At 45.5% G+C, this 26,738-nt stretch overlaps 1 protein-coding gene across 1 annotated transcript in view; it reads right to left on the bottom strand.

Moving 5' to 3' along the window:
- Positions 1–26,738, bottom strand: part of MTMR2 (myotubularin related protein 2) — a 79,822-nt gene that overhangs the window by 19,723 nt on the left and 33,361 nt on the right. The window contains exons 3-7 of the mRNA XM_054164539.1: positions 14,646–14,721; positions 11,255–11,349; positions 10,957–11,067; positions 8,375–8,476; positions 6,771–6,854 (exon numbers count right to left, since the gene is read on the bottom strand). Coding sequence (XP_054020514.1) covers positions 6,771–6,854; positions 8,375–8,476; positions 10,957–11,067; positions 11,255–11,349; positions 14,646–14,721 — 468 coding nt within the window. The remainder of the gene's footprint in view (positions 1–6,770; positions 6,855–8,374; positions 8,477–10,956; positions 11,068–11,254; positions 11,350–14,645; positions 14,722–26,738) is intronic.

Genomic DNA, 26,738 nt, shown 5'->3' with positions numbered 1-26,738 from the left:
AAGGGCAACGAGGCTGGGGAGAGGCCTGGAGCACAGCCCTGTGAGGAGAGGCTGAGGGAGCTGGGGTTGTGTAGCCTGGAGAAGGTCTCCCCTGAGCCTCCTCTTCTTGCTCTCTACATCTACCTGAAGGGAGGTTGTAGCCAGGTGGGGGTTGGTCTCTTCTCCAGGGCAACCAGCACCAGAACAAGAGGACACAGTCTCAAGCTGTGCCAGGGGAAGTTTAGGCTGGAGGTGAGGAGAAAGTTCTTCCCAGAGAGAGTTGTTAGCCATTGGAATGTGCTGCCCAGGGAGGTGGTGGAGTCACCATCCCTGGAGGTGTTCAGAAAAGGATTGGACATGGCACTTGAAGCCATGGTTTAGTTAGTCCTGAGGTGTTGGGTGACAGGTTGGACTTGATGATCTCTGAGGTCTTTTCCAACCTTATTGATTCTATGCCAGCCCTATACTGTGGATCCCTGCTACACATGAGCAGAGCACAGGACTGGATGACCACCATTTCTGCAGGGCAACATGACATTGCCAGCTTCACAATCCCTTGTAATATTTTCCAAATGCTCCCCACCTTGTTAAAGAAAATGAAAGCTTTAAGTTGCTCTAAAGGCATCTCAAGGCCTTTTGGTTACAACTGACTCTTATTCACTTTGCAATTCTGTTTTATACTCTGCCAGCCTCTGTGTAATAAAAATCAGGGAGCAATTTCAGTCTTAAATTTCATTTGCCACATGTGATTCCATTTACTGACTAAATACCAAACCTCTCTGATTTCCTTTTGTTCTCTTCAGGTTGTTTATTACTCCCCACAGTTTCACACAATCACAGATTTTTAATAAGTCACACATTTCCATCTTTCCCAACAATGCTAACAAAGAAGCCAGAGGTTTACTGAGTATCTTTCCTAAGTGCTACAATCTTTATCATATCAACTTTGACATCAACATGCTTACACTGACCTGAAAAAAACAGATAATAAATAAATCATACCACATGCAAACATGCCACATAGAATCACAGAAACAATAAGGTTGGAGAAGACTTCAGAGATCATCAAGTCCAACCTATCACCCAACAGCTCAGGACTAACTAAACCATGGCTTCAAGTAAGCCAAGAAGAGAATAGAATTAACCAGGTTGGAAAAGACCTTCTAGATCATCCAGTACTCAGAATGGAATACAGAATTAGCCAGGCTGGAAAAGACCTTTGAGATCATCCAGTCCAACCTATCACCCAACACCATCTAATCAACTAAACCAAGGCACCAAGCCCCCCATCTAATCTCTTCCTAAACACCTCCAGTGATGGTGACTCCACCACCTCCCTGGGCAGTGAAATGTCCAATCCCTTTTTGAACACCTCCAGGGACATTGACTCCACAACCTCCCTGGGCAACACATTCCAATGGGCAACACCACTTTCTGGGAAGAACTTTCTCCTCACCTTGAGCCTAAACTTGATCTAAGTGCCCCATCCAGTCTCTTCCTAAACACCTCCAGTGATGGTGACTCCACCAACTCCCTGGGCAGCACATTCCAATGGCCAGTTACTCTTTCTGTGAAGAACTTCTTCCTAACATCCAGACTAAACTTCCCCTGGTGCAGCTTGAGACTGTGTCCTCTTGTTCTGGTGCTGGTTGCCTGGGAAAAGTGTGCAGACACAGATCCTACCATGGATCCTACTCTAAAGGTATTTTCTGGATGTCTGGTAGGTGGCTTCTACTTTAGTTCCATTCTCCTCCCTCTGTGTCTCTGCTCCCACTGGGAAATGACTGACCTGGCCTACGATACACCAAGTTAATGCCTGGCCATACTGCTGGGCTGCTTATTGCCCTAGGCCAGCTCCTCTCTAACACATTCAGGAGGTCCCAATGGACTGGAAGGAAGCAAACATAACACACATCTACAGGAAAGGAAGAAAGGAGGATCTGGGAAACTATAGACCTGTCAGTCTGACCTTGGTACCAGGGAAGGACATGGAGCTGGTCATCTCAAGCACTTTGAGCCACCCTATAGAGAACAACCAGAGGATCAGGCCCAGTCAGCACGGGTTTATGAAGGGCTGGTCCTGCCTGACCAACCTGATCTCCTTCTATGACTGGATGACCTGACTGTTGGGTGAGGGAAGGCTGTGGATATTGTCTACCTAGACTTCTGAAAAGCCTTTGAAACTATTTCCCACAGAGTTCTTGTGGACAAACTGGCTGCTCTGGCTTGGATGAGCACAAACTCTGCTGGATAAGGCACTGGCTGGGCAAACAGGCCCAAAGAGTAGTGGTCAATGGAGGTAAATCCAGCTGGTGGCAAGCCACAAGTGGTGTTCCTCAGGGCTCAGTGTTGGGACAACTTCTGTTTAATATATTTATTGATGACCTTGATGAAGACAGAGTGTGTCATCAGCAAGTTTGCAAAGGACATCAAGCTAGGTGGGAGTGTTGATCTGCACCAGGATAGGGAGTCTGTGAAGAGGGACTTGGACAGATTGGATCAATGGGCCAGTGTTCATGGGATGAGCTTCAACAAGGCCAAATGCCAGGTCCTACACTTGGGTCGTAACAACCTCAAGCAATGCTACAGGCTTGGGGAAGTGTGGCTGGAGAGCTGCCTGGCAGAAAGGGACTTGAGGCTCTAATCAACAAGCAACTGAATATGAGCAGTGTGCCCAGGTGGCTAAGAAAGCCAATGGCATCCTGTGTCCAGCAAGAGTAGAGAGGTGATTGTCCCCTTGCATTCAGCTCTGGTGAGGCCACACCTCGAGGATTGTGCCCAGTTTTGGGCACCTCAATACAGGAGAGATGTGGAGGTGCTGGAGCCAGTGCAGAGGAGGGCAACAAAGCTGGTGAAGGGCCTGGAGAATAAATCTTATGAGGAGCAACTGAAGGAGCTGGGGATAGTTTGGAAAAGAGAAGGCTGAGGGGACACCTCATTGCTCTCTACAACTACCTGAAAGGACACTGTAGAGAGGCTGGTGCTGGTCTCTTCTCACAGGTAATTAGTGATAGAACAAGAGGGAATGGCCTCAAGCTGTGACTGGATAGGTTTAGACTGGACATTAGGAAAAAAGTTTCCACAGAAAGAGTGGTCAGGCATTGGGATGGGCTGCCCAGGGAGGGGGCTGAGTCACCAGCCCTGGATGTGTTTTAAGGTTGTTCAGACATGGTGCGTGGGAATATGGTTCAGAGATGAACTTGGTAGTGTAGGGTTCTGGGTTGGACATGGTGATCCTGAGGGTCTTTTCCAACCTGAATGTTTCTGTGATTCTATGATTTGAAACCAGTTCCAAAAGGTCCTGCAGACAGTGCTTATGTCCTGCTTTTCTGTTTCTGATCACAATTCATACAGTCAGAGACAGGTAACCCCTTTATCTGATCTGATGATGCCAGGTTTGTCTCACTGCTGCCATTTCAGGACATAATCCTGATTTACTGGAGTATTTGTTATTGCTTTAACAGAACCTGGCTGGATTAAGGAAAAAGACTAAGACATTCACACAGATAAACTGAACATCCATAGTTTTACAAGCTGAAATTAAATAAACAGACTGAAATACCTGAAAGTGTTGGTGGGGACATAAAACTTCATGCTGCATGATCTACATCTTTCTAACTAAAGGGATGAAATTCTCTTCCTAGCCAGGTCACAACATAAACATTTACTACAGTACAGTTTCTCTTCTTCAGCAGCTGGTGTTGGTCACTTTTAGAGATAAGCTACTGGAACAGATGGATTGTGTGATTTGGAATGGAAATTACTGTAGCCCATCATGGGTAAAATTCAGATAGGCCAAGGCTGCAAAAAAACCCCATCCTTCCCTGGATTCATTTCTACAGTTACTGATCTAAGCAAATGACTGGGAGCTCCAGCATGAGGCCATTCATTTGGTTTCCTGACATAAAAGCAGCCAGGCTAAGCTTTTCCTGTCTGCTCAAAAATGATACAAAAGGGGGTCACAACAAAAGAAGGAATGGCTCAACTATGACATGCTTTGCACACAACAGTGCAACCCTTGGGTGACCAGAAACTGAGACACCATGGCAAGAGTCACACTGTTGTTTTTTACAGAAAGGCAATGAAGAGCTGCAAACCACACACATGTGAAAATCTGTGTCCTCTCACAGAACACAGCATCAACCCTCAGGCAACCAGCACCAGAGCGAGAGGATACAGTCTCAAGCTGCACCAGAGGAAGTTTAGGCTCGAGGTGAGAAAGTTCTTCACTGAGAGAGTTGTTTGCCATTGGAATGTGCTGCCCAGGGAGGTGGTGGAGTCACCGTCCCTGGAGGGGTTCAAGAGGGGATTAGATGTGGCACTTGGTGCCATGGTTTAGTCATGAGGTCTGTGGTGACAGGTTGGACTTGATGATCTTTGAGGTCTCTTCCAACCTTGGTGATACTGTGATACCGTGTAATCTGCCTAAACCAGGTTGGAAAAGACCTTCATGATCATCAAGTCCAACCCACCACCCAACACCATCTCATCAACTAAACCAACTACTTCACAGGGATGAAACAAACAAACCAACCAGAACAAACACCCAACAACTGAATACTTGAGCATGTCATAGAAATGATCAGCACCTTGCAGGACATTTACATTTCTCATAAACACAGAATGTTGGGGGATGGAAGGGACCTTGAGAGATCATGCAGTTCACCCTGAGGTAGTGAATGGTGTCACATCCAGCTGGCAGCTGAGGAGAGGCTGAGGGAGCTGGGGTTGTTTAGCCTGGAGAAGAGGAGACTCAGGGGAGACCTTATTGCTGTCTACAACTACCTGAAGGGAGGTTGTAGACAGGTGGGGGTTGGTCTCTTCTCCCAGGCAGCTAGCACCAGAACAAGAGGACACAGTCTCAAGCTGCACCAGGGGAGGTTTAGGCTGGATGTTAGGAAGAAGTTCTACACAGAGAGAGTGATTGCCCACTGGAATGGACTGCCTGAGAAGGTGGTGGAGTCACCATCATTGGAGGTGTTCAGGAGGAGACTTGATGGGGTGCTTGGTGCCATGGGTTAGTTGATTAGGTGGTGTTGGGTGACAGGTTGGACACGATGATCTTTAAGGTCTCTTCCAACCTGGTCTATTCTATTCTATTCTATTCTATTCTATTCTATTCTATTCTATTCTATTCTTTTGATAGCACAGGTATTCTTTAACCTTTACTGCAGAGTTCTCAGCCCTACTTGATGGGGTGCTTGGTGCCATGGGTTAGTTGTTTAGGTGGGTTGGGTTGGTTGATGGGTTGGGTCTCTTCCAACCTAGTCTGGTCTATTCTATTCTATTCTATTCTATCCTATCCTATCCTATCCTATCCTATCCTATCCTATCCTATCCTATCCTATCCTATCCTATCCTACATAGCAGCATCTTGCCCATACAGCTTGAGCTGCAGATCCCTTTTCATAAACAAATCTTTCCTTAAAATAACTACCAAAAAAGAGGTAAATCCTCAAGGAAGCAATAATCACTGCATTATCTGGTCTTACCAGGCTAAGCCAACCTTAGATACAGTGAGTGTCACTGATTACCACTGGTCAGTTTGTCTCTACTAGGATTTCAGGTTATTGTGCCTCATTTCAAAACACACTTCTATGGAAGGAAGACAGCAGAGGTAAGATACATCTCACTTTCCATTAGCAGCCTAGAAGCCAGTGATCTATCTTAGGAAGCTATTTTAGGAAGGAACAAATCACCCCCAACAGTGAAGCACTCTCTCCCCATCTGTTAATGACAGGCCTAGATAACCAATTTAGAAGGCATGCCTAGCTTTTAGAAGGCTAGAGCTAGAAAAATGAATCCTTAGGTTTTGGATGCCAGGAATCAGGTGAACATCTAGGCTAGCAGAGAGGTCTGGTTCAGTTTTGGTTTATGGGAAAGACTCAAATAAATCTTTGCATTATGTGGCTTAAAATTTCTCCATTTTACAAATAGAAGTTGGTTCCATCCTGGCAGATAAAGAAATTTGCTGTGTCCAAGGCAAATGTGGAAAGACTGAAATAAATCTTTACATTATGTGGCTTAAAATGTCTTCATTTTACAAATAGAAGTTGGTTCCATCCTGGCAGATAAAGAAATTTGCTGTCTCCAAGGCAAATGTGTCACTGAATTGTGCTCTTTCCTCTACTTGAGAATTTTATGACAAGAATGATTTCATTATATAAACCAAAACTCTTCCACCTTTTTCTCTAGGCAGGACCACTGAAGTTTTACCACAGCATTCCAGACTGACAGCCTGCCACTTCACAATCATTAATACCTTTGAGCAGTTTCCTCTGCTCCCACTACAACTCTGTTTCCAGCTATGGTTAAACACCACACTTTCTAGGTTGATCCCTATGCTGATACCCCAAGACAATGAAGGCATTTGATATTTATTTTTTTCTTTCCAAGTTCCTGCTTGAGACAAGAGAAAGTGGAAAGAACTACACTAACACAAGCAAGAGCTGAGGTGTCAACATCAACAGTGGGTTTCCTGTACTTGTCTGTACCTGCACAATGCATCAACTGCTCCTCACTGCCAGCAGTGGCTGATAACTAAACCAAAGCAATAGGTTTTCCTACCAAAGCCTAAAGTCAGCTCTCTGCAGCCCAAGTTACCTCCATCAGTGGATGCTACTACCTCTAAAGCTGTATGTACTGTCTTCAATCACTGCAGTAAGGAGAACAACGGGTGAGTTCAGTGAGCAGGACGTTTGCCAGCAGGATCACGCTCTACTCCATGTGCTGCACAGAGCCTCACTTCTGAAGAGCAGAGAGGATGTAGAAGGGCATGGCACAATACCCACCTGTCTTCTGTACTCCCAAGTGGGGTCATACACCTTCCATCCATTTTCTGGGAAAACTTCTTTGTACTCAAATGCAAAGAGTGGCTGAAAGACAGAAAATGTACCATTAAGAGCCCACTCAGAGCCCATTTCCAGGATGTTTGATATTTCAAGTAGTAACTCATGACTGGTCCTTCAATTTTCCCCCACTGCATTACTTTTCATTTAGGGTTTTGTGAAGACTAACATATTCACTGCAGCAGGTCACTAGTTCAACAATGTACCCAGGATCTTGCTTGTCTGCTACCTAGTACTTCATGGACAAATGGAGTTTATTATCAAATAGAGAAAGAAAAGACTGATTGGGCAAGAACACTCTTAGGTATTAAGAACTAGATCCTTTCAACCAGTACTTGAAGCAACAATTGCAGTGTCACAACATGACAGATTAACTGCATTCCAGATTTGGAGCAATGCAGTCATCATTAGATGTAAATCTCTGATGGATGTCACTGTGCTTTCAGTATTTTCCCTCTGTTACGAGCTGCATCCATAAGTTATTCTCCATGCATGGCTGAAGACTTTTCCTGCTTTCTGTATGATCTAAATTCCTACACAATTCTAAAACATATTCGAAACCCAACTTTTTAGAGGGTAGGAGAGCTCTGCAGAGGAACCCTGACCAGCTGGACAGATGGGCAGACTCCAAGGGCTTGAGATTTAATACACCTAAGTGCCAGGTTCTACACACTGGCCACAACAACCCCAGGCAGTGCTACAGGCTGGGGTCAGAGTGGCTGAAAAGTGGCCAGGCAGAAAGGGACCTGGGGGTACTGGTTGATAGTAGGCTGAACATGAGCCTGCAGTGTGCCCAGGTGGCCAAGAAGGCCAATGGCATCCTGGCCTGCATCAGGAACAGTGTGGCCAGCAGGAGCAGGGAAGTCATTCTGCTCCTGCACTCAGCACTGGTTAGGCCACACCTTGAGTACTGTGTCCAGTTCTGGGCTCCTCAGTTTAGGAAGGAGGTTGACTTGCTGGAAGGTGTCCAGAGCAGAGCAACAAAGTTGGTGAGGGGCTTGGAACACAGCCCTGTGAGGAGAGGCTGAGGGAGCTGGGGTTGCTTAGCCTGGAGAAGAAGAGGCTCAGGGGTGACCTTATTGCTGTCTACAACTACCTGAAGGGAGGTTGTAGCCAGGTGGGGGTTGGTCTCTTCTCCCAGGTAACCAGCACCAGAACAAGAGGACACACTCTCAAGCTGTGCCAGGGGAAGTTTAGGATGGATGTTAGGAAAAAGTTCTTCCCATAAAGAGAGACTGGCCATTGGAATGTGCTGCTCAGGGAGGTGGTGGAGTCACCATCACTGGAGGTGTTCAGGAGGAGACTTGATGGGGTGCTTGGTTGCATGGTTGCATGGTTTAGCTGATTAGATGGTGTTGGGTGATAGGTTGTACTTGATGATCTCAAAGCTCTTTTCCAACCTGGTTAATTCTATTCTATCCTATTCTGTTTTACCTCCTTCAACCAAATGCACCCCATGTGAACACTGCAACAAGGAGATGGAACCAAACAAAGCAGCTTGCTGCAGTTCTGTGCCTTTGGTACAAGTGAGAAGTGAAAATACTTACCAAATTATTTGAAACTGGGAAAGCATATTTCATGAGGTTCTCGAATATGGATCGCCGAGTTCTGCCTTCTGGCTTATGAGCAAATCGCAGGTTTCGGATGTCCTAGCGGAGAGAAGAGGCAAATCAAACTGCAGACTTCTGAACCACTTCAAACCCTGAAGAAAATCCAAAAGCCAGCATGCAAAACAGGATCACATCACAATGGTTCTTCTAGAGCTCATTTAGTATTGTACTTTGACCACGCTTTTATTGCAGCTCTGGGCTTGGTTCAGCGGTTGTCTGCAGCCTCCTACTAAGCCCACCACAACTACAGGGGAGTGGTGCACCTGATCTCAGCATCTTGCCTTGACATGAAGCTCTCTTCATGCTGAAAGTCTAAGGGGAAGCCCTGCTCAGGACTCTCTGATGGGCAGGATTTTGTGAGACAGACCTCCTAGCTCTTACTGGCTCTCAGACTGAGCTGTGCCACAAGACAGCTGGAAGGGACTGCCTCATAAAGCACCTTCATAGAGCCACTGCACATAGGAAGCCCAAGCCTAGACTGTTTGAAAAGAAAACTAATGAATGCCATTTCCCTTTAAAGCTTCCCTCTCTCAAGAACACTTAGGATGCCTTCAAACTGATAACTCCTCGATTTTGCACAGCAGCACAGTTTCCACAGAGTTCTAACCCAGGGCCTGCTTTCTGTGCTCATCTACAAAACCAAATTCAGAAACTACGATGCAGAGACTTTCCAGCCAAGCCTGCAACTCAAACCTTTGTGGAGAGCAGCTTAAAAGCCACCAGCAGGAAGTGAGTTATGAAGTTCTAGTATATGAAGACAGCACATCAAGTCAGAGAATGAGATAAACAGCTGAAGACTTAGCTTTCTCACAACACTAAGATTAGAAAATTGGTTTCAGACAGAGAACATTTCAAGATGCATAAGCTGTATCTATACGACTCTGTTGGTACTGCAATAAACTCCTCTGCATATCCTGGGCCAAGCAGGCTGGCATATACATATATAGTCTATATATACATACACACACACACACACACATATACACCTCATAGATATATATATACACACCTCATATATATATACACACACACACACATATATACCTCATAGATACATATATACACACCTCATCTATATCTATATATATATATACACACACACACACACGTTAAAGACATAGATATATAAATACCTCACATATTTTTTATAGCTACAGATATATACACACCTCATAAATATGTATTAGTGCTGTACAGGGCCAAGATACCCATTGTATAGTTGGTGCTTTGTAGGAAGAGGCTTGTTTTTGGCTAGCTTTAGAGAGAAGATTTGCCTTTGCTCGAATTAGAGAAAGCTATGTTTTGGCTTTGACTCTGAGGGTAATGTAAACACCTTGTAACTGAAGGAGAGAAACTGGGCAGAATTTGGTTGGATGTGCTAAAATATTGTTATTTTGACCTACTGTATGCCTTAATTGCACACATGCCAGTAGAAAATGACCAATTGAGATGTGACACTTATGCCTTCTGATAAGACTATAGAACTCTGTTGTATAACGTAATAAACGTCTTCGCCTGCTTACATCTGGGTCCAGAAAGCAGTGCTCCTGGGCGCTTAAAACAACTATACACCAACAGTGCTTGGGTTTCCCACCCAGAGAATCACCACAGTTGATCCATCCTCAAAACCTGACTGTGTGTGCAAAGCTGGACACAGGTCAAATGGCAGAACTCTAGGAATCCAGACCAAAACAGCTTGCCAGCATGAGCACCCCTACGTTAGCTGGAGAACATCATGACTGCAACAGGACAAGGGAGCAGCAGGACAATTTGGTACAGGTTTTATCAGCTGCTCTTGACTCAGCTCAGCCACACCTTGAGAGTCTGCTTAGCTTCTTGGTACCTCAAAATCACAGCAGTGACCAGAACAGGTTGAGACATTTCCTCTCTACCTGCCCTTATCCAGCAGCTGGCATCTTTTCAGCTTAGAGAGGGCTCTGGCAAGACCTCTAAGCAGTCCCAGACCTACAAGGGTCAGAATCCATCTCTCCCCACATGGCCACAAAGGGACACAAAGGGGTCATGCCATGGTGAAAAGCAGAAGTACAGATTTAGGACTGGGGATGGTGGCTTTATCTACTTTGTGAGTCTACAGTAAATAGACATTAAAGGATGAACTGTGAAGTTTTTTGATGCTTGCATTTCCAATGATTCCAAGGGCTTGAGTGGCACATGTGACTTCAAAGAAATAAAGGAACAGACTTGAGGAGGACTGAAGGCTATCTGCCAGGTCCTCACCTCAAAGAACAGCAGCAGGTGGACATAAGACATATGATTTAGGGGGAAATGTGCCCCTTTTTTGCACTTGAAATGCAAGTGGAATAGTCTGGTGGCTAATCCTGAGAACTGCATTAGTGGGATGCAGGCCTGAGTTTCCACCATGAAGAAGAGATTACCTAGCACAGTATGTGAAGTCATACTGATGGAAGTGTTCTGCAGAATTTCCTGTAGTACCACAGAGAAAACCTTTTAAAACATACATTCCCCTTGCCCTGTGTGAAACACAGATAATAGTTTACCTTGCATACAATCTCCAGGCCATATGAATTCTCACCACGGCTGGAAGCACCTCCAATTTTCTCCACTCTGTTGATTACACCTAAAGATGCATCTAGGACAAAAGGAGGGTCCTGTAGACAGTTGAAATTTGTGAGTTTAAAAGGGGGAGGGGGGAGGAAAAAAAATAATCCCCAGCTCCTGCTCCCTTATGGCTATATTCCCAAACATATAACTATGATTCACACAGAATTACTCTCAAAGAACATCTAGATCCAAAGACTGAATAGCCAACAAGAGCAGATGGTTTCAAAACCTTACCCGTTCCATGCTTTTAAAGTACAGTCTATAATTGGTAACAGTAAGTGTTCCTCTGATTGCTCCAGTGAAGGGGCAGATGTAAGTAACATCCTTAGCTTAAAAAGAGGGGGGAAGAAAAAAAAATAGCTGTTATTTTCATGGTTCATTTATAGGAGTAAAAGTATGGCATCAACAATGTTTAGGGGCACTAGTTTTCAGATGAAAACAAGCTGAATCTGGCTTCTAGTCTAGAGCTACCATGCAGGTTTCAGTTGTGTGGAGAAGGTAAGAGTCTAGGTATGAACTGAACTCCAGGAAAGTAGCATCACTAGAATCCTACATTTGCACAGAACTTCTACCCCTGTGAAAAAGCCACTATTCAGCTGCAAACTGTTCACTCTCACTGAGCAATGGATACCTACATTGGAAGCTGACAACAACCTGCATAAAAGCTAAGTTTTGTCCACAAGCTGGCCTGTGCCACCAAAGAGAGGAGAAAGAAGGTCTCCTACATGTGACTTTCAGGATGCTTTGGTCATTCTGCACAGCCTTGCATGCAGAGTTAGGCCTGGGATGAGGGCTCTCGTGTTAAAGCCAGTGGAACTACAGCAACTTGCATCATAGGAACAGATAATTGGCTTGGTTGGAAAGGATCTCTTAGATCATTGAATCCAACCATTATCTAAGTATACCAAGTCTGGTATACTTAGATGTCCCTTAGCACTTCTATGCTGCTTCTAAACACCTCTTGAGATGATGATTCAATCACCTGCCCAGGAAGGCAGCATTTGATAACCCTTTCAGTGAAGTTTCTTCTAATACCCAATTTAAAACTCCACTGGCACAACTTGAAGCCATTTCCTCTTGTCCCCTCATTTGTCACTAGGAAGAAGACATCAATACCTATCTAGCTCCAAACTCCTTTCAGGTAGCTGTAAAGAGCAAGGTGGTCTCCCCTCAGCCTCCTTTTCTCCAGAGTAATCAATCCCCGTTCCCTCAGCTGCTCCTCACAAGCCTTACTCTCCAGACCCTTCATAGCTTTGTTGCCTTTCTCTGGACCCGCTCCAGCACCTCACTGTCTTCCTTTTAGTGAGGGCCCCAAAACTGAACTCAGTCCTGAAGGTGTGGCCTCACCAGTGCTGAGTACAGGGGGAAGTGTAGCAGCCGTGAATCTGCACAGCACCCAACTGGTGGTGACTGTAAGTCTGAAGTCAGCGATCAAGTTACTCTGCAACAGTCCAATTCTCTTTGAGCCTGAGTGGTGGTGACTCAAAACAGTCCCCTTCTTAAAAGGCCTCAAACATTTCTCACTTGTTCCAGCAAAAGGCAAGAGGTGCTGCTGGTTTTCTACAGCAAACACCTTCCCTAACTGCCCTTCTGTTTTACATCAATTAAAAATGCCAACATTTAAGTCATTCCCTTCCCCCTCCACCATCCAGCAGTGACCTATTGCTTCTTCTGTCATTAAAGCAGTTGGCTGGCTGTGCTGTGGCAATGGCTTACACTATCACCAAAATGACACTCCTCAAACAGAGACAGATCCTTTCAGAAGGAGACCCACTGACTAGAGCTGCCAGGTCCAAGAAAGAACTCTTTGGACCACCTTAACAACCTCAAACCTAAGAGATCTATTTTGCAAGGGCTGGGCGAAGTAAGGTGGACAGTACACCTCCCATCCAGGTGACAGCCACCATGCATGAAATATGAGACTACTGGGCTGTCAGGATGGAGACCTGAATTTCCTCTACCTTTATCCCACGAGATTCAGTTGGGAGGAGAGGAGGAAGAGATTTCCTTACTCCAGTGCAGTGCCAACTCACATAACTCTATCATCCTCAAGTCAGCTCTGCTTCTGCAGTCTTCCTTGAGTCTCCCAGATCAGGATATGGAGAAGGATCTTTACAATATCAGGAGTGACTAGTTCAGAGCAAAACATGCAGCACAGAATATTTGGTTAAACACACACACATGCTAGCATTTTCACTATTTATTTTGCTTGATATGCATTTATTTGAAGGACAATTATATACAAAATGCTTCTAGCCAGCTCAAATTAAACCAAGTGTTTCATTACTGGCTGCATATTAATCACTTCTTTTCAAAGACTAGTTTGACAGAGGTTTGAAAGCAGACTCATGAAGAATAATAAGGGTGAGGGCAGCCTGCCTGATTTTTCCATTAGAGTTCCCATTATTCAAAATGTAATTTCAAAATGTTTGGGGGGAAAAGAAAAAGCCAAATAGATCTACTAAGAAGAGAAGAGCAGTGTGCATTTACAAGGATTTCTGGGGAAAGGGGAAAGGTGCTATAAAAATGCTTTCAGGGTAAGGAATGCCAGGCACAACCTCAGAGCACTGACTTTGCCAGCCTGTGAGCCACATCACCTTTCACATTTACATTAGTTTGGCTTCCTAAGGAAACAATTTTACTTGATTACACTGCACATATACACATACACCTACACACATAGCAAAGCAACTTAATGCTTTGGCAATCCATGTTTATCAGATAGAGAAATTGGCCAAGAAGGCCAATGGCATCCTGGCATGGATCAAGAATAGTGTGGCCAGCAGGAGCAGGGAAGTCATTGTGCCTCTGTATTCAGCACTGGTTAGGCCACACCTTGAGCCCTGTGTCCATTTCTGGGCTCCTCAGTTTAAGAAGGATATTGAGACTCTTGAATGTGTCCAGAGAAGGACAACAAGGCTGGGAAGAGGTCTGGAGCACAAGCCCTATGAGGAGAGGCTGAGGGAGCTGGGATTGTATAGACTGGAGAAGAGGAGGCTCAGGGGAGACCTTCTTGCTGTCTACAACTACCTGAAGGGAAGTTGTAGCCAGGAGGGGGTTGGTTTCTTTTCCCAGGCAACCAGCACCAGAACAAGAGGACACAGTCTCAAACTGCACCAGGGGAAGTTTAGGCTGGAGGTGAGGAGAAAGTTCTTCACAGAGAGAGATGTTGGCCATTGGAATGTGCTGCCCAGGGAGGTGGTGGAGTCACCATCACTGGAGGTGTTTAGGAAGAGCCTGGATGGGGTGCTTGGTGCCATGGTTTAGTTGATTAGATGGTGTTGGGTGATAGATTGGACTTGATGATCTCAAAGGTCTTTTCCAACCTGGTTAATTCTATTTTATTCTAAAAAGGGAGGAGGTTGAAACAGTCCCCCTGGCCCATCCAGGGGGGTGATTCTGTCCAAGGGGGCCCTTGTATTTGGTTTTTTTTTTCTGGATTGTATGTATTTGTAAATATATTTTGTACATATTCATCACATTTTATAGCTCTAGATTTTGCTTGCTTTGTAAACACAGCTTCATTCTGCCTTTCAGATCAGCTGGGCTGGGCTGGTGATTTATTCTGGGGGTAATTCTCCACAAATTTGCTGGGGGATAGTCTCAACCCACCAGGTTCACATACCCATGTCTTTAATGGTTTCTCCTGGCAGCAAAGGTGGCTCTTCCATTTCAGCCAATTTATTAGTCTCCCTCAGGACCTAAGAAAAAGATAAAGGTAGACAAAAAAGATTCTTTACACTTTCATGAAACAAGAAGTTTATGCTTACCTGTAACAGATCTACAGTATCAAGGACAACAACTATGCAAAGATTTTGAGGTACTTACTGCCTACTGTCTCAGCCTCTGAAAGGTCAACACAGAGTACATGAAAAACCTTTACATAGTCCATTGGGATGGGATGCACAGGAGCATCTAAGGAAGGGTGTTGGCAATGGACAAGCTCTTCAAAGCAGGCTCTGGGCTTTGGCAGCACACTTCCCAGGTGGCTCTTTCATGCTCCAACCACCCCCATCCCAGTCTACCATCATGAGTTAAACAATTTGTCCACACAGTTTACAGATAGACTCAAAGGGCACCTCTCCTGTCTGAAGTGAACATCTGTTACCATGATGCCATAAACTACTAAGTAGAACAATTTTGAGTTTATACTGAGAGAAATTTAAAAGGACATCTTGTGCCACCACTGTCTTCGATGAGGCTCTGACAACTGCCAAGGCTGGGCCTGGTTTGGCTCAGGAGTAGTGAAGTGATACATTTTAGGAAAGCATGGCTGCAACTGTGAAAGCACAACCTGAGGTGACCAAGAATAAGGTTAAGCCCATGTGGCCAAACGCAGCTAAACTGAATCACATTGCCTGTGCCTTGAACTGGCCAAATAACCACAACCACAGCAGCACATCAGTTGCTCCACCTAGTAACAAGAGCAGTTAGTCCAGATTCTGCCTCATGCTGTAGAATAGAATGGAATAGAATGGAATAAAATAGAATAGAATGGAATAGAGTAGAATAGAGTAGAATGGAATGGAATGGAATGGAATGGAATGGAATGGAATAGAATAGAATAGAATAGAATAGAATAGAATAGAATAGAATAGAATAGAATAGAATAGAATAGAATAGAACCAGGTTAGAAAAGACCTTTCAGATCATCAAGTCCAACCTATCCTCCAACACCATCTAATCAACTAAACCATGGCACCAAATGCCCCATCCACTCTCTTCCTAAACACCTCCAATGATAGTGACTCCACCACCTCCCTGGGCAGCACATTCCAATGGCCAATTACTCTTTCTGGGAAGAATTTCTTCCTAACATCCAGCCTAAACCTCCCTTGGTGCAGCTTGAGACTGTGTCCTCTTGTTCTGGTGCTGGTTGCCTGGGAGAAGAGACCAACCCCCACCTGGCTGCAATCTCACTTCAGGTAGTTGTAGAGAGCAATAATGTCTCTCCTGAGCCTCTTCTTCTCCAGGCTAAGCAACCCCAGCTCCCTCAGCCTCTCCCCACAGGGCTGTGCTCCAAACCCCTCCCCAGCTTTGTTGCCCTTCTCTGGACACCTTCCAGCAACTCAACATCTTTCCTAAACAGAGGGCCCCAGAACTGGACACAGGGCTAAAGGTGCAAGGAGCAATCACAAGACTGAGACTTTGGGTTTCAAGTTGGCATGTATCCCACCTGGTGGAGACAGGCAGACAGAGCTCCTGTCTGCTCACAACTGAATGTGCAGCCTTGCCCAGAATGCTTCCTTTATGTGAATGTGAGGAAACAGAGAGAAATGTTTCAATTTGACGTCAGGAAATCCCTGCAAAGAAAATTCAAAGACAGGGCCTGAAGTGGCTCTCTAGAACCTGACACATCTGTGGTCAACTTTCATTTCAGATCAAGTCAGAAGGAGAGCCTCAGGGAAGGAAAACTCTCCAAACTGAGCAAAAAAAACAAAAGAAAGGGGAAAAAAAAAGGCCCAAAGAAAGCCCATGCCACAAGAAAAGCACATTCCAGCATTTTCACACAGCAGACTGATGGATAGATGAAAAGATTAACAAGATCAAAGCCTTCTTGAGAACAAGATGTACATTTGGGGAAAAAAAGGCATTCAAAAGACTCTTAAAAAAATAACAATAAATGTAGTAAGCACAGTCCTGGCTTCACTGGAACCTCACAACTGCACTCAGCTGGGCCAGCTCCTACCATGAAGGCTGCCAGAGCAGCCAGACAGGGGTCTACAGCATGGGTAAAGGGAGCTCACCATTGACAGAGCTCACAGTGGCAACAATGAACTTGTAAAAGAGCTTCTCATCCCCTACTCCAGCAACAGCCATACAAACAAGGGTTTGATTGCCCATTGGAATGGGCTGCCTGGGGAGGTGGTGGAGTCGCCATCACTGGAGGTTTTCAGGAGGAGACTTGATGGGGTGCTTGGTGCCGTGGGTTAGTTGTTTAGGTGGTGTTGGATTGGTTGATGGGTTGGACGCGATGATCTTGAAGGTCTCTTCCAACCTGGTTTATTCTATGTATGTATATTCTATGTATATTCTATGTATGTAACTAGCAGAAGGCTATGCTGAGGACTTCTTGTCAGCACAGCTGTGCTGGCCAAAGATCACACATGCAATCAAAGCTCTGACTGATGGCTTCCCCAACAAAAGGCTGGGATGTAGACCTGCTCTCAGCTCCAGTATGTTGATTCTTGCATTCGAGCAACAGCCTTGAAATTTGCAGGACATGATAGGGATTGCACCACATGAGAAGGAGGCTTCTGGTTAATTAGTTCATAAGTGGTGGTCATCTTTGTGGCCTTTTATCTTGGAAGGATATCAATAGACTCTGCATTCAGGGCATGATCACAACCTCTTTGAGAAGATCTGCACCCCAAGCAGGCAGCAGCTGCTCCTAGGATCATTTCAGTCAACAGCTGGACTCACTGCTCTCCTGCAGATGTCAGTGGGAGCACATCCAGTGGTAAACACTGGAGAACTGAGCTTTATTTTAAGCCAAAACAAATATGAGGTAAGATATACAGAAAGCATCTGGTATGACAAACAGCTGCCATGATCACTAGGTGGGCAGCACTCAGGTGGTGTACTGTACTGTAGGAAGGGGAGAGAAGACAGGAAGAGGAAAGCAGTATGAAAGATAAAGCCTCCATGCCAACACCATTCTGCACAGGCAAGCTGGCTCTTCTAAGCCTAATAAAATCCACCTGCTCATCTGAACTCTCTGAGATATGAACTGTGTCCAGTTCTGGGACCCTCAATTTAAGAAGGACATTGAGACTCTTGAACGTGTCCAGAGAAGGGCAAGAAAGCTGGGGAGGGGTTTGGAGCACAGCCCTGTGAGGAGAGGCTGAGGGAGATGGGGTTGTGTAGCCTGGAGAAGAGGAGGCTCAGGGGAGACCTTCTTGCTCTCTACAACTACCTGAAGGGTGATTATAGCCAGGAGGGGGTTGGTCTCTTCTCCCAGGCAGGCAGCACCAGAACAAGAGGACACAGTCTCAAGCTGCACCCGGGGAAGTTTAGGGTCGAGGTAAGGAGAAAGTTCTTCACAGAGAGAGTTGTTAGCCATTGGAATGTGCTGCCCAGGGAGGTGGTGGAGTCACGGTCTCTGGAAGTGTTCAAGAGGGGACTTGGACATGGCACTTGGTGCCATGGTTTAGTTAGTCCTAAGGTGTTGGGTGATAGGTTGGACTTGATGATCTCTGAGGTCTTTTCCAACCTTATAGATTCCATGAAATCCCCAGAGTCAGAGGAAAGAGTTAATGATCCAGACCTGCACTCACTTCACCACTGGGCAGTGGACAGATGGCCTCCTGGGAGCTCAGGACTTCAGGGCTGACAGCTTCTGCTCCCCTGCCTCCCACCACATGCCCTCCTGGTTTTTGAAATGTCTTCTTTTTTTGGTACAGAGTTGAGGACTGAACTAATTTTCACCATTCCTCAACTCAACCTCAGCCACATGGCCTACCTCTGGTAACAGCACCAACTGCCTCCATGATGATTTCAAAGCTGGCACAAGCCTATCTCCCTTGGGCAGCAATCACCTTTCCCAAGACACAGAGACAGCTATGGTCAGAAAGCCCAGAGCAAACACTGCTCTGCTGTGCTGGTCTTTGCAGCCTCTGCTCAGCCCCAGCCCTTGAGAGATCCTCCTAGCTGGAACATGAGCACTTGAAACCCAGCCTGGCAGAAACTGAGAAATGAATGGTAGGCATTTTCTTGAAATCCACCTCCATCAATGGCTCCTTGAAATCGATTCAGGGAAATGCAATCTGTCTGCAGCTGACACCACAGGCAGCTCAAGAGAAGACATCTGGGACAGTGCTAAAGGACAGGGGCAGCAGGAGGAAGGAAAAGTCAGTGGATAAGGAAAGAGGAGTTTTGGAAACAGATCAAGGGGTAAGAATAGGATGGGACAATGCACATAGATCTCTGGGAGGATGCCAGCACCACAGATGGACCCTCTGCCCCTTATACAACTAAGGAGATGACACAAAAAGCCTTTCCTATTTCAGTGCCATCTTCCCCTCCTCCTCAAGTCCCAGAATGGTTCATTAAACTGTGAGAAAAGGCTTTTTTTGCACATTAGCCTATTTTCAAGGCTCTAAAAATAACACTCCTGGGCCCAGATTTAGCCCTCTGCAAACCTTGCAAAATGAAATTATGAGCTCCATTGAGACACAGAGGCAAGCAGGGGAGCCAGGGACACAAGTGTGACAGCCTAGCCGCAGGACAGTGACGTCTGCCTACTGACGCATTAACACGATGCAGGTAGGTACCATATATATCTCTAACTGAAATCTTCCACCCCTCTGTGCCTCAGGTTTTCAAATTGCTTGGTGGGAACAAAACCAAAGAGTGCTTAGAGATCTGCAGTGAAGGTCACAGCCAGAGCTGAGCAGAACACACATTAACTTAGGGTTAGGACCACACTGACAGAGCCACACACTGAATGTGTCTGTCACAACCACGGCTGAGATGGCCTCTGTAAGAAACAAATGCAGGCCCCCAGAATCAGCAGGCTGCTTTTCCTTGCCTCTAAGACAGACAAGGTCTTTCTCATCTTTTCCTGTAAAAATGTTACACTCAATAACTGAATCTTTTGGGAATTAAGAGTTCAGTTACACACCAGAACAGGTTTTTTTCTTCTGTCTTCTTTTCCTGAGTAACATCAGCTACCCATTCCATCCATTAGCAGCTCTCCCTCTAGATAAAACAGTTCTTTGGGAGTACCTTAGCACCTAAACAGAAGTCCTGCCTTAGATCAGAGAGGGTGTGAGGACTGCATGCCACCACCTACCTTTGTTCTCTGCTCAAGCAGTGACTTGGCAGAGCAAACCCACACTTGCTACATTTAACAACCACTTCTCTTACTCCAGGATCCACCTTGCGTTAGCTCCAGCCCACTGTGCCACGGCAGAAGGCACAGAGCTCTCTCACACTCTCCCACCTCCTGCACCCAGGGCAGGGAAACCCTTATGCTGTACTGCTGACAACCCCCAGATCTGAGCAACAAAATGATCATCTCCTTTGCCTGAGTGTATGGTGTCAGGAAGGGATTTAGATCCTGCTAAAAACGTAGACTGCTCCCTGCCTCATCCCTTACCTCTTCACGCTGCGATTCAGGGTACTGCAGTTCTGCCAAGCCTCTCCAACCATGTGTGCACACTGACTCCCAACACAGCAGCCAGCATGCTGCTCCAAAAATCCCACTCCTGATTGATGTCCCTGCATGACTCATGCACATACCTCATCCCAAGCAGCCACAGCCAACTCAGGCCAGCACAGACATACGCTGCACCCTAAGCACATGGTCTGAGAGGTCTGCGCATTGCTGAGCACTGTCCAGAAGGAGCTGACAGGGTGCATGAAATTGTGTATTCAGGGTTTGCTTTTGTGTGTGATCAAAGCAACTTGTATGTTTTCCTCCTGTACTGCCTGTGAGGTGTTTGCCTACCAGCTGCACAGCCAGGATGACAACACATGTCCTGTGCTGCTTGAGGCCAAGCCAGGACTGCCTCCTCCTACCCGTTCTGCCAGTGCTGCAATGGCTCCTGGACCTTGCTCAGTCAAGATGCTTGGGTTCACTTCATGGCTTTATTTAATGGATGTTTTCTCATAACATGAATCATTTTGCCAGGACTGGCTTAGGGTGTGACTACATGAGTGAAGGTGTGTAAACCCAGGCCAAGGGAGGGAGAACAGTTGGGACTGTCCATGAACACCAATATCTGCAGTGCAAGCCTCCAAATAACAAAGAGGCATGAAGACAGCACCTGAGATCCCTCCTAAGCATTTTTCAGTTACTCTTTTCTACCTTAACCTGAATATTTGAACCCTGAAACCCACAGACAAAGTCAGAATTGTTTGGCTTCATGCAACTTGAAGGGAGACTACAAGTCTGTGTTACTGACTTGCTGTGTAAGATTTCCCTTCTAGCCTGAAACACAATCAGAATGAGCAAATGAAAGTTTTGGGGTTTAGACAAAATTAAAACATACCTTTTTTTTTTTCTCCCCTCCTCTAAGTTAATCCCTCCTTGGTAACCTCCCACACACTCCAAATCATTTAGCACATTCCCAACAGATCTGCTCTGCATAAAGCCACAGCACTGGCACAAGACGTCCGACCTGACACCAGGACCGCCTCCATCCTGCATTCTCCCCTTCCCCAAATCCACATCTGCCCCATCAATTCAAAAGATGAGCTCTCCAGCTACACACAGTCCTATTCTGTCTCTCCTTCAGCAGGAAGCCAGTCTCTTAACATAAACATATATAATTTGTCTGCACAGACAAACATTACACACGCACAAAAATCCCTCTGCAGCTGCAAGCCCCTGAACTCACAAGCTTGGCAATGGTCAGCAGCCACAGGCAGGGACACGAGTGTGCACATTGTGTGTGTGTGTGTGCAAGAATACACACTCAGAATCAGCAGCATTTACAGAGATGTAGCTTTCCAAATGATGGCTGAAACAGGGATTTGAAAATCAACAGCCAAGTGAAAGATTTTATCAGCCACAGGAAAATACTTGTCTGGTACTTCAAATTTTAAGGGCCTAGCAAGGAATGTTCTGCTAGCAGTTAATATATCTAAACTTTCCTTCCTCCCACACACCACTGAAAAAATAAAAAAAGAGAGAGAGAAAAGGAAGAGAAAGGGGAAAAAATAGAGAGAAGGGATAAAAAGGAAAAAAAATGAAAAAAAAATATGTTTTTCTCTCAAGGACTGGTACCTGATTTAATGCACTCCTGAATCAGCACTCTCACCACTGTGCCAGCAGGGTAGTCAGTAAAGTGCAGGAATATCCATTTCATCTCATCTGAGCTAGGCACTTTGTTCAGTCAGTAGAAAGAAGATCTAGGAGACTTTTGGGATGAGTGCCGTTCTCCCCACCAGAGAACTACAGTAAGGAACTCTGATGCAGATGTCCATGCGTGGTAAGGCAAACTCCATCTCCAGTGCTTCACTTGAACGTGTCCAGAGAAGGGCAACAAGGCTGGGGAGAGGCCTTGAGCACAGCCCTATGAGGAGAGGCTGAGGGAGCTGGGATTGTTTAGCCTGGAGAAGAGGAGGCTCAGGGGTGACCTCATTGCCCTCTACAACTACCTGAAAGGTGGTTGTAGCCAGGAAGGGGTTGGTCTCTTCTCCCAGGCAACCAGCACCAGAACAAGAGGACACAGTCTCAAGCTGCGCCAGGGGAGGTTTAGACTTGAGGTGAGGAGAAAGTTCTTCACTGAGCGAGTCGTTCGTCATTGGAATGTGCTGCCCAGGGAGGTGGTGGAGTCACCATCCCTGGAGGTGTTCAAGAGGGGATTGGATGTGGCACTTGGTGCCATGGTCTAGTCATGGGGTCTGCGGAGACAGGTTGGACTCAATGATCCTCGAGGTCTCCTCCAACCTTAGTGATACTGTGGCCAGTGCAGCAGTACCTAATCTCCAGGACATCCCAATGCAACTAAGTAGTCACAACCTATGCTTTGCAGAGAGACCCAAACTTTGTGCACAGAGGCAGGAGGAGTATGAGCCAGCTCAGATCAAAAACCTGCACAAACTTCATTAAAATAGGCATGACTGAAAAGTTTGCAGGACAAGTCTTACTAGCTGAGAGACAGCTTTGGGGTCAGAGCTAGCTTCTTACTGTTCAGAGAATCCCATGAGGGGAGACAGCTTTCATGGAAAGGCTAAGCCATAGGATTATTTTTACAGTCCTGGTCACTGAATCACAGAATGGTAGGGGTTGGAAGGGACCTCTGAAGATCATCAAGTTCAATCCAGAGCAAGACCACCTGAAGCAGATCACACAGAAGCATGCCCAGCTGGGCCTTGAAAGCCTCCAGAGACAGAGACTATCACCTCTCTGGGCAGCCCATTCCAGTGTTCTGCCACCCACAAAGTAAAGAAGTTCCTGCTCACATTTAGATGGAACTTCCTGTGTTCAAGTTCATACACATCACCTCTTGTCCTGTCATTGGGGACCACTGAGAAGAGTCTGGCCCCATCTTCATGACACCCACCCCTTAGACATTTGTAAGCATTAGTAAGATCCCCCCTCAGCCTTCTCCAAAGAGACCCAGCTCTCAGGCTTAACAGGGTTTGGGTTTTGTATTTTCTTTGCAAATGAAGAGCAAAATGTCTACACTTAGGTAACCAATGTTCTTCTCCTTTCAAATGCCTTTTGCTAGTCTCAGATCATGTTCACCTATACATTCTCCTCAACTGCCACCGCCACTGACCCTTTCCTCTTTCATGGATGGTTGTTGCTATTGAGAGTCAAAAGGATACTGCCACTATGGCAGGTGTACCAAGATGTGTCATTATCCCAATAGAATAGAATAGAATAGACCAGACCAGGTTGGAAGAGACCTTCAAGATCATCAAGTCCAACCTATCATCCAACACCATCTAATCAACTAAACCATGGCACCAAGCACCTCATCCAGTCTCTTCCTAAACATCTCCAGTGAAGAATTTCTTCCTAACATCCAGCCTAAACCTCCCCTGGCTCAGCTTGAGACTGTGTCCTCTTGCTGGCTATCTGGGAGATGAGACCAACCCCCACCTGGCTACAACCTCAATGACAGTGTAAAAACATTTGAAACATGAAGAGATACAGAAGATCATTCCATTCAACTCAAAAAACCCCTAGGAAGTCTAATTCTGTCCAGCTGATGTCCACAGAAACTGCAGAACTAGCAGGAGTATGTGCAGAATCACATGGGATAATTTTTCATTGGTATGTTGGCTTCTTCTCTAAATGAACTTACTTCTGACAACAACAAAAATTGCGCATTTTCCCTAGCATTTTGTTTAGATACTTCTGCCTTCTCAGTGCTCTATTAGAAGGACTGCAAAACAGTAGTCATGCTTATGTGACAAATCCTCCTGTAGACTGCAAACACAGTACTGGTTTGGAGAGCTTTTCAGCTGCTGTTTGTTGCTATGTGAGGTGTACTTTGAGAACATTTATGTGCTATCTGTCCTACTGGAAATACAATAGACCACAAAGCCAGAAAGTTAATGGACTTTGCTGATTGGAATGGAATGGAATGGAATGGAATGGAATGGAATGGAATGGAATGGAATGGAACAGAACAGAATGAACCAGGTTGGAAGAGACCTTCAAGATCATCATGTCCAACTTATCATCCAACACCACCTAATCAACTAAACCACAGCACCAAGCACCCTATCAAGTCTCCTCCTGAACACCTCCATTGATGGTGACTCCACCACCTCCCTGGGCAGCACATTCCAATGGGCAATCACTCTCTCTGGGTAGAACTTCTTCCTAACCTCCAGCCTAAACCTCCCCTGGTGCAGCTTGAGACTGTGTCCTCTTGTTCTGGTGCTGATTGCCTGGGAGAAGAGACCAACCCCTTCCTGTCTACAGCCTCCCTTCAGGTAGTTGTAGAGAGCAATAAGGTCACCCCTGAGCCTCCTCCTCTCCAGGCTAAGCAACCCCAGCTCCCTCAGCCTCTCCTCACAGGGCTGTGCTCCAAACCTCTCACCAACTTTGTTGCCCTTCGTTTCTGAATCATGAAGCAAAATGACTACAAGAACGAACAGCAGTACCCCAGCATGACTGAGACATGGGGGCTGTTCTGAGGATTATGATTTCTGAGGATGAAAAACTATATTCAGAGCAGGGAAATGCTTTTGTGTCTTAGTCTTTTGGGATGCTAGAAGTTCAAAGGGGGGAAGAGACAAACCACCATGGACACGCAGATCATTTCAGAATAGTACACAGAGAAGCAAATCTGCTGTTCAAAGACCTCATCCAACCCATCCAGCTTCTAAGAGAGCACTCAGCCAAAGGAGTCTCCCTAGCTTGGTTAGAAAATAAAATAAATAAAAACAATAAAAAACCAACACAAGAGGCACTGAATTATTAGGAAAATACCCTGACAACAGAGCATCTAAGACACTAAAGACAATAACCACACAGAATGTAGACTGCAACTGCCTTTTAACTGACAAAACTGAAACAACAAATCACAAACTGGGATCTCCGCTCACCAGATATATTTTCTGGAAGTATAAAAAGGCTTGGAAAAAAATAAATCTCTTGCTTACTTACCAGTGTCTTGAAAAATCTTTAAAAAGAAGCTGAAGATTAGTGTATTAGAAAAGTAATACAGACAGCAGGGTGCTATAGAGCAACTCCTCTGCAGAAGGAGGTAGCCACCACGCAGCGTTTCCCTGCGTTTCTCCACTTCGCTTCTCACACAAAGTACTTCTCCTCTCAGACCCCAGTGCCCAGTGATGAAGAACAGCCTCTCTGGGCTGGTGAATCTCCTGGGCCCTCACTGCAAAAGCACAAGGCAAAGCTCAGAAGCTCAAAGGAACACATTGTTGAGGGCCACTCGTTCAACCAGGGCTGGCTTGTCTCTTCAAGTTTGTATGGCTTGGTGCCTCAAGACAATTCCCTCATTAGGCTCTGACAGAAAGTCGTCATTGACTCAACACAGCAACGTTCCCTGGCACAGAAACTTGCAGATATTATCTATTCAGACCACTCCAACATTTTTGAACACAGAACTTTCTTCAGTGCCAAGGGTTCCACAGACATCTTGCACGGTAACAGCTCTGTTCCATTCCCCACTGACTGCTCAAAACCTTTGGACAGCACATCAACCTGTTTGTTTGTTTGTTTGTTTGTTTAACAGAGTTTTGCCTAGCAAACAATTCAGAAAATTGATGCAAATTTTCAGGGAAAGCATTAAACCACTTCAGTGAAGTTCCTATCACCAGGCTTAAGCAACAGAAAAACACTCTGACCAGAGAATTACAAATTCCACCAGCTAAAGTCAGTCACAGAATTTCACTTTGAAGTTTAGTGATATGTAAGGTAAGGATTCAAGATACAAGTAATCAGATGCTCACAAGGAGTAAACAATCATGCATGCAAACATGTTTCATTCAGTGCAAAAACATCTACAGAAGAATCTAACCTTGGCAGGTACAGCATGCAGTCACAAATCTGCATGCTCCTTTTAAATACCATGCTTGTTCATTCCTGCCTGCTTTGTGCTTCAGTCTACAAAACCATGACTAGGTGGGGGGAAGCCACCTCTTACCCAGTTTTACTCAGCAAAAGGAGAATCCTTGCACTTCGTGGCTAGGAGAAATACATCAGTCAATTAGGAAGAGATGAAAATACTTTGGATGAACATATGAAGGCCATTTGCTTGTTCTCCTCTAGTTTTCCATTCCTAATGGCAATCATAAATGCTTCCAGAGATGTCTTTCACTGTAGATTACTTCATATTTGAGCACCCAGGTACCTCTATGCAGGAAAAATTAGCAGTGCTTGCTGTCTTTGCTCTCTTCTAAGCAGATGAGCACTTAGGGAGTATTATTCCCATGTAGAGGAGACAGAAGACTGGCTGCATCTGGCTTTCCCCCCCATCTAATTTGCATGAAATCAATATTTTGCAACCCAAAGGTTGCTCTGTAGGTTTGTTTCCTTGAAAGGGGGAGGTGCAGAAAAAGGGCCCGAGATTTTCTATCTGTTAGGAGAGTTTAAAAGAGAGATTGTGATTCCCACGAAATACACAGCACTTACAGGCATGGAAACTGGAGCCCTAGAAAAACACAGCAATGTCAGGGGCTAAATTCTAAATTCCAGTCACTCATGGGGCTGTCCTGGAATAACCATGCTCATGGACAAGAGCATCATTCATTCTCCAGCACCAGTCCATCATGCCTTTGTTCACTG

The sequence above is a fragment of the Dryobates pubescens genome, chromosome 10 (assembly GCF_014839835.1).
Source record: "Dryobates pubescens isolate bDryPub1 chromosome 10, bDryPub1.pri, whole genome shotgun sequence".
In the NCBI taxonomy this organism is placed as follows: Eukaryota; Metazoa; Chordata; class Aves; order Piciformes; family Picidae; genus Dryobates; species Dryobates pubescens.
This window is presented reverse-complemented; position numbering and strand designations above follow the sequence as displayed.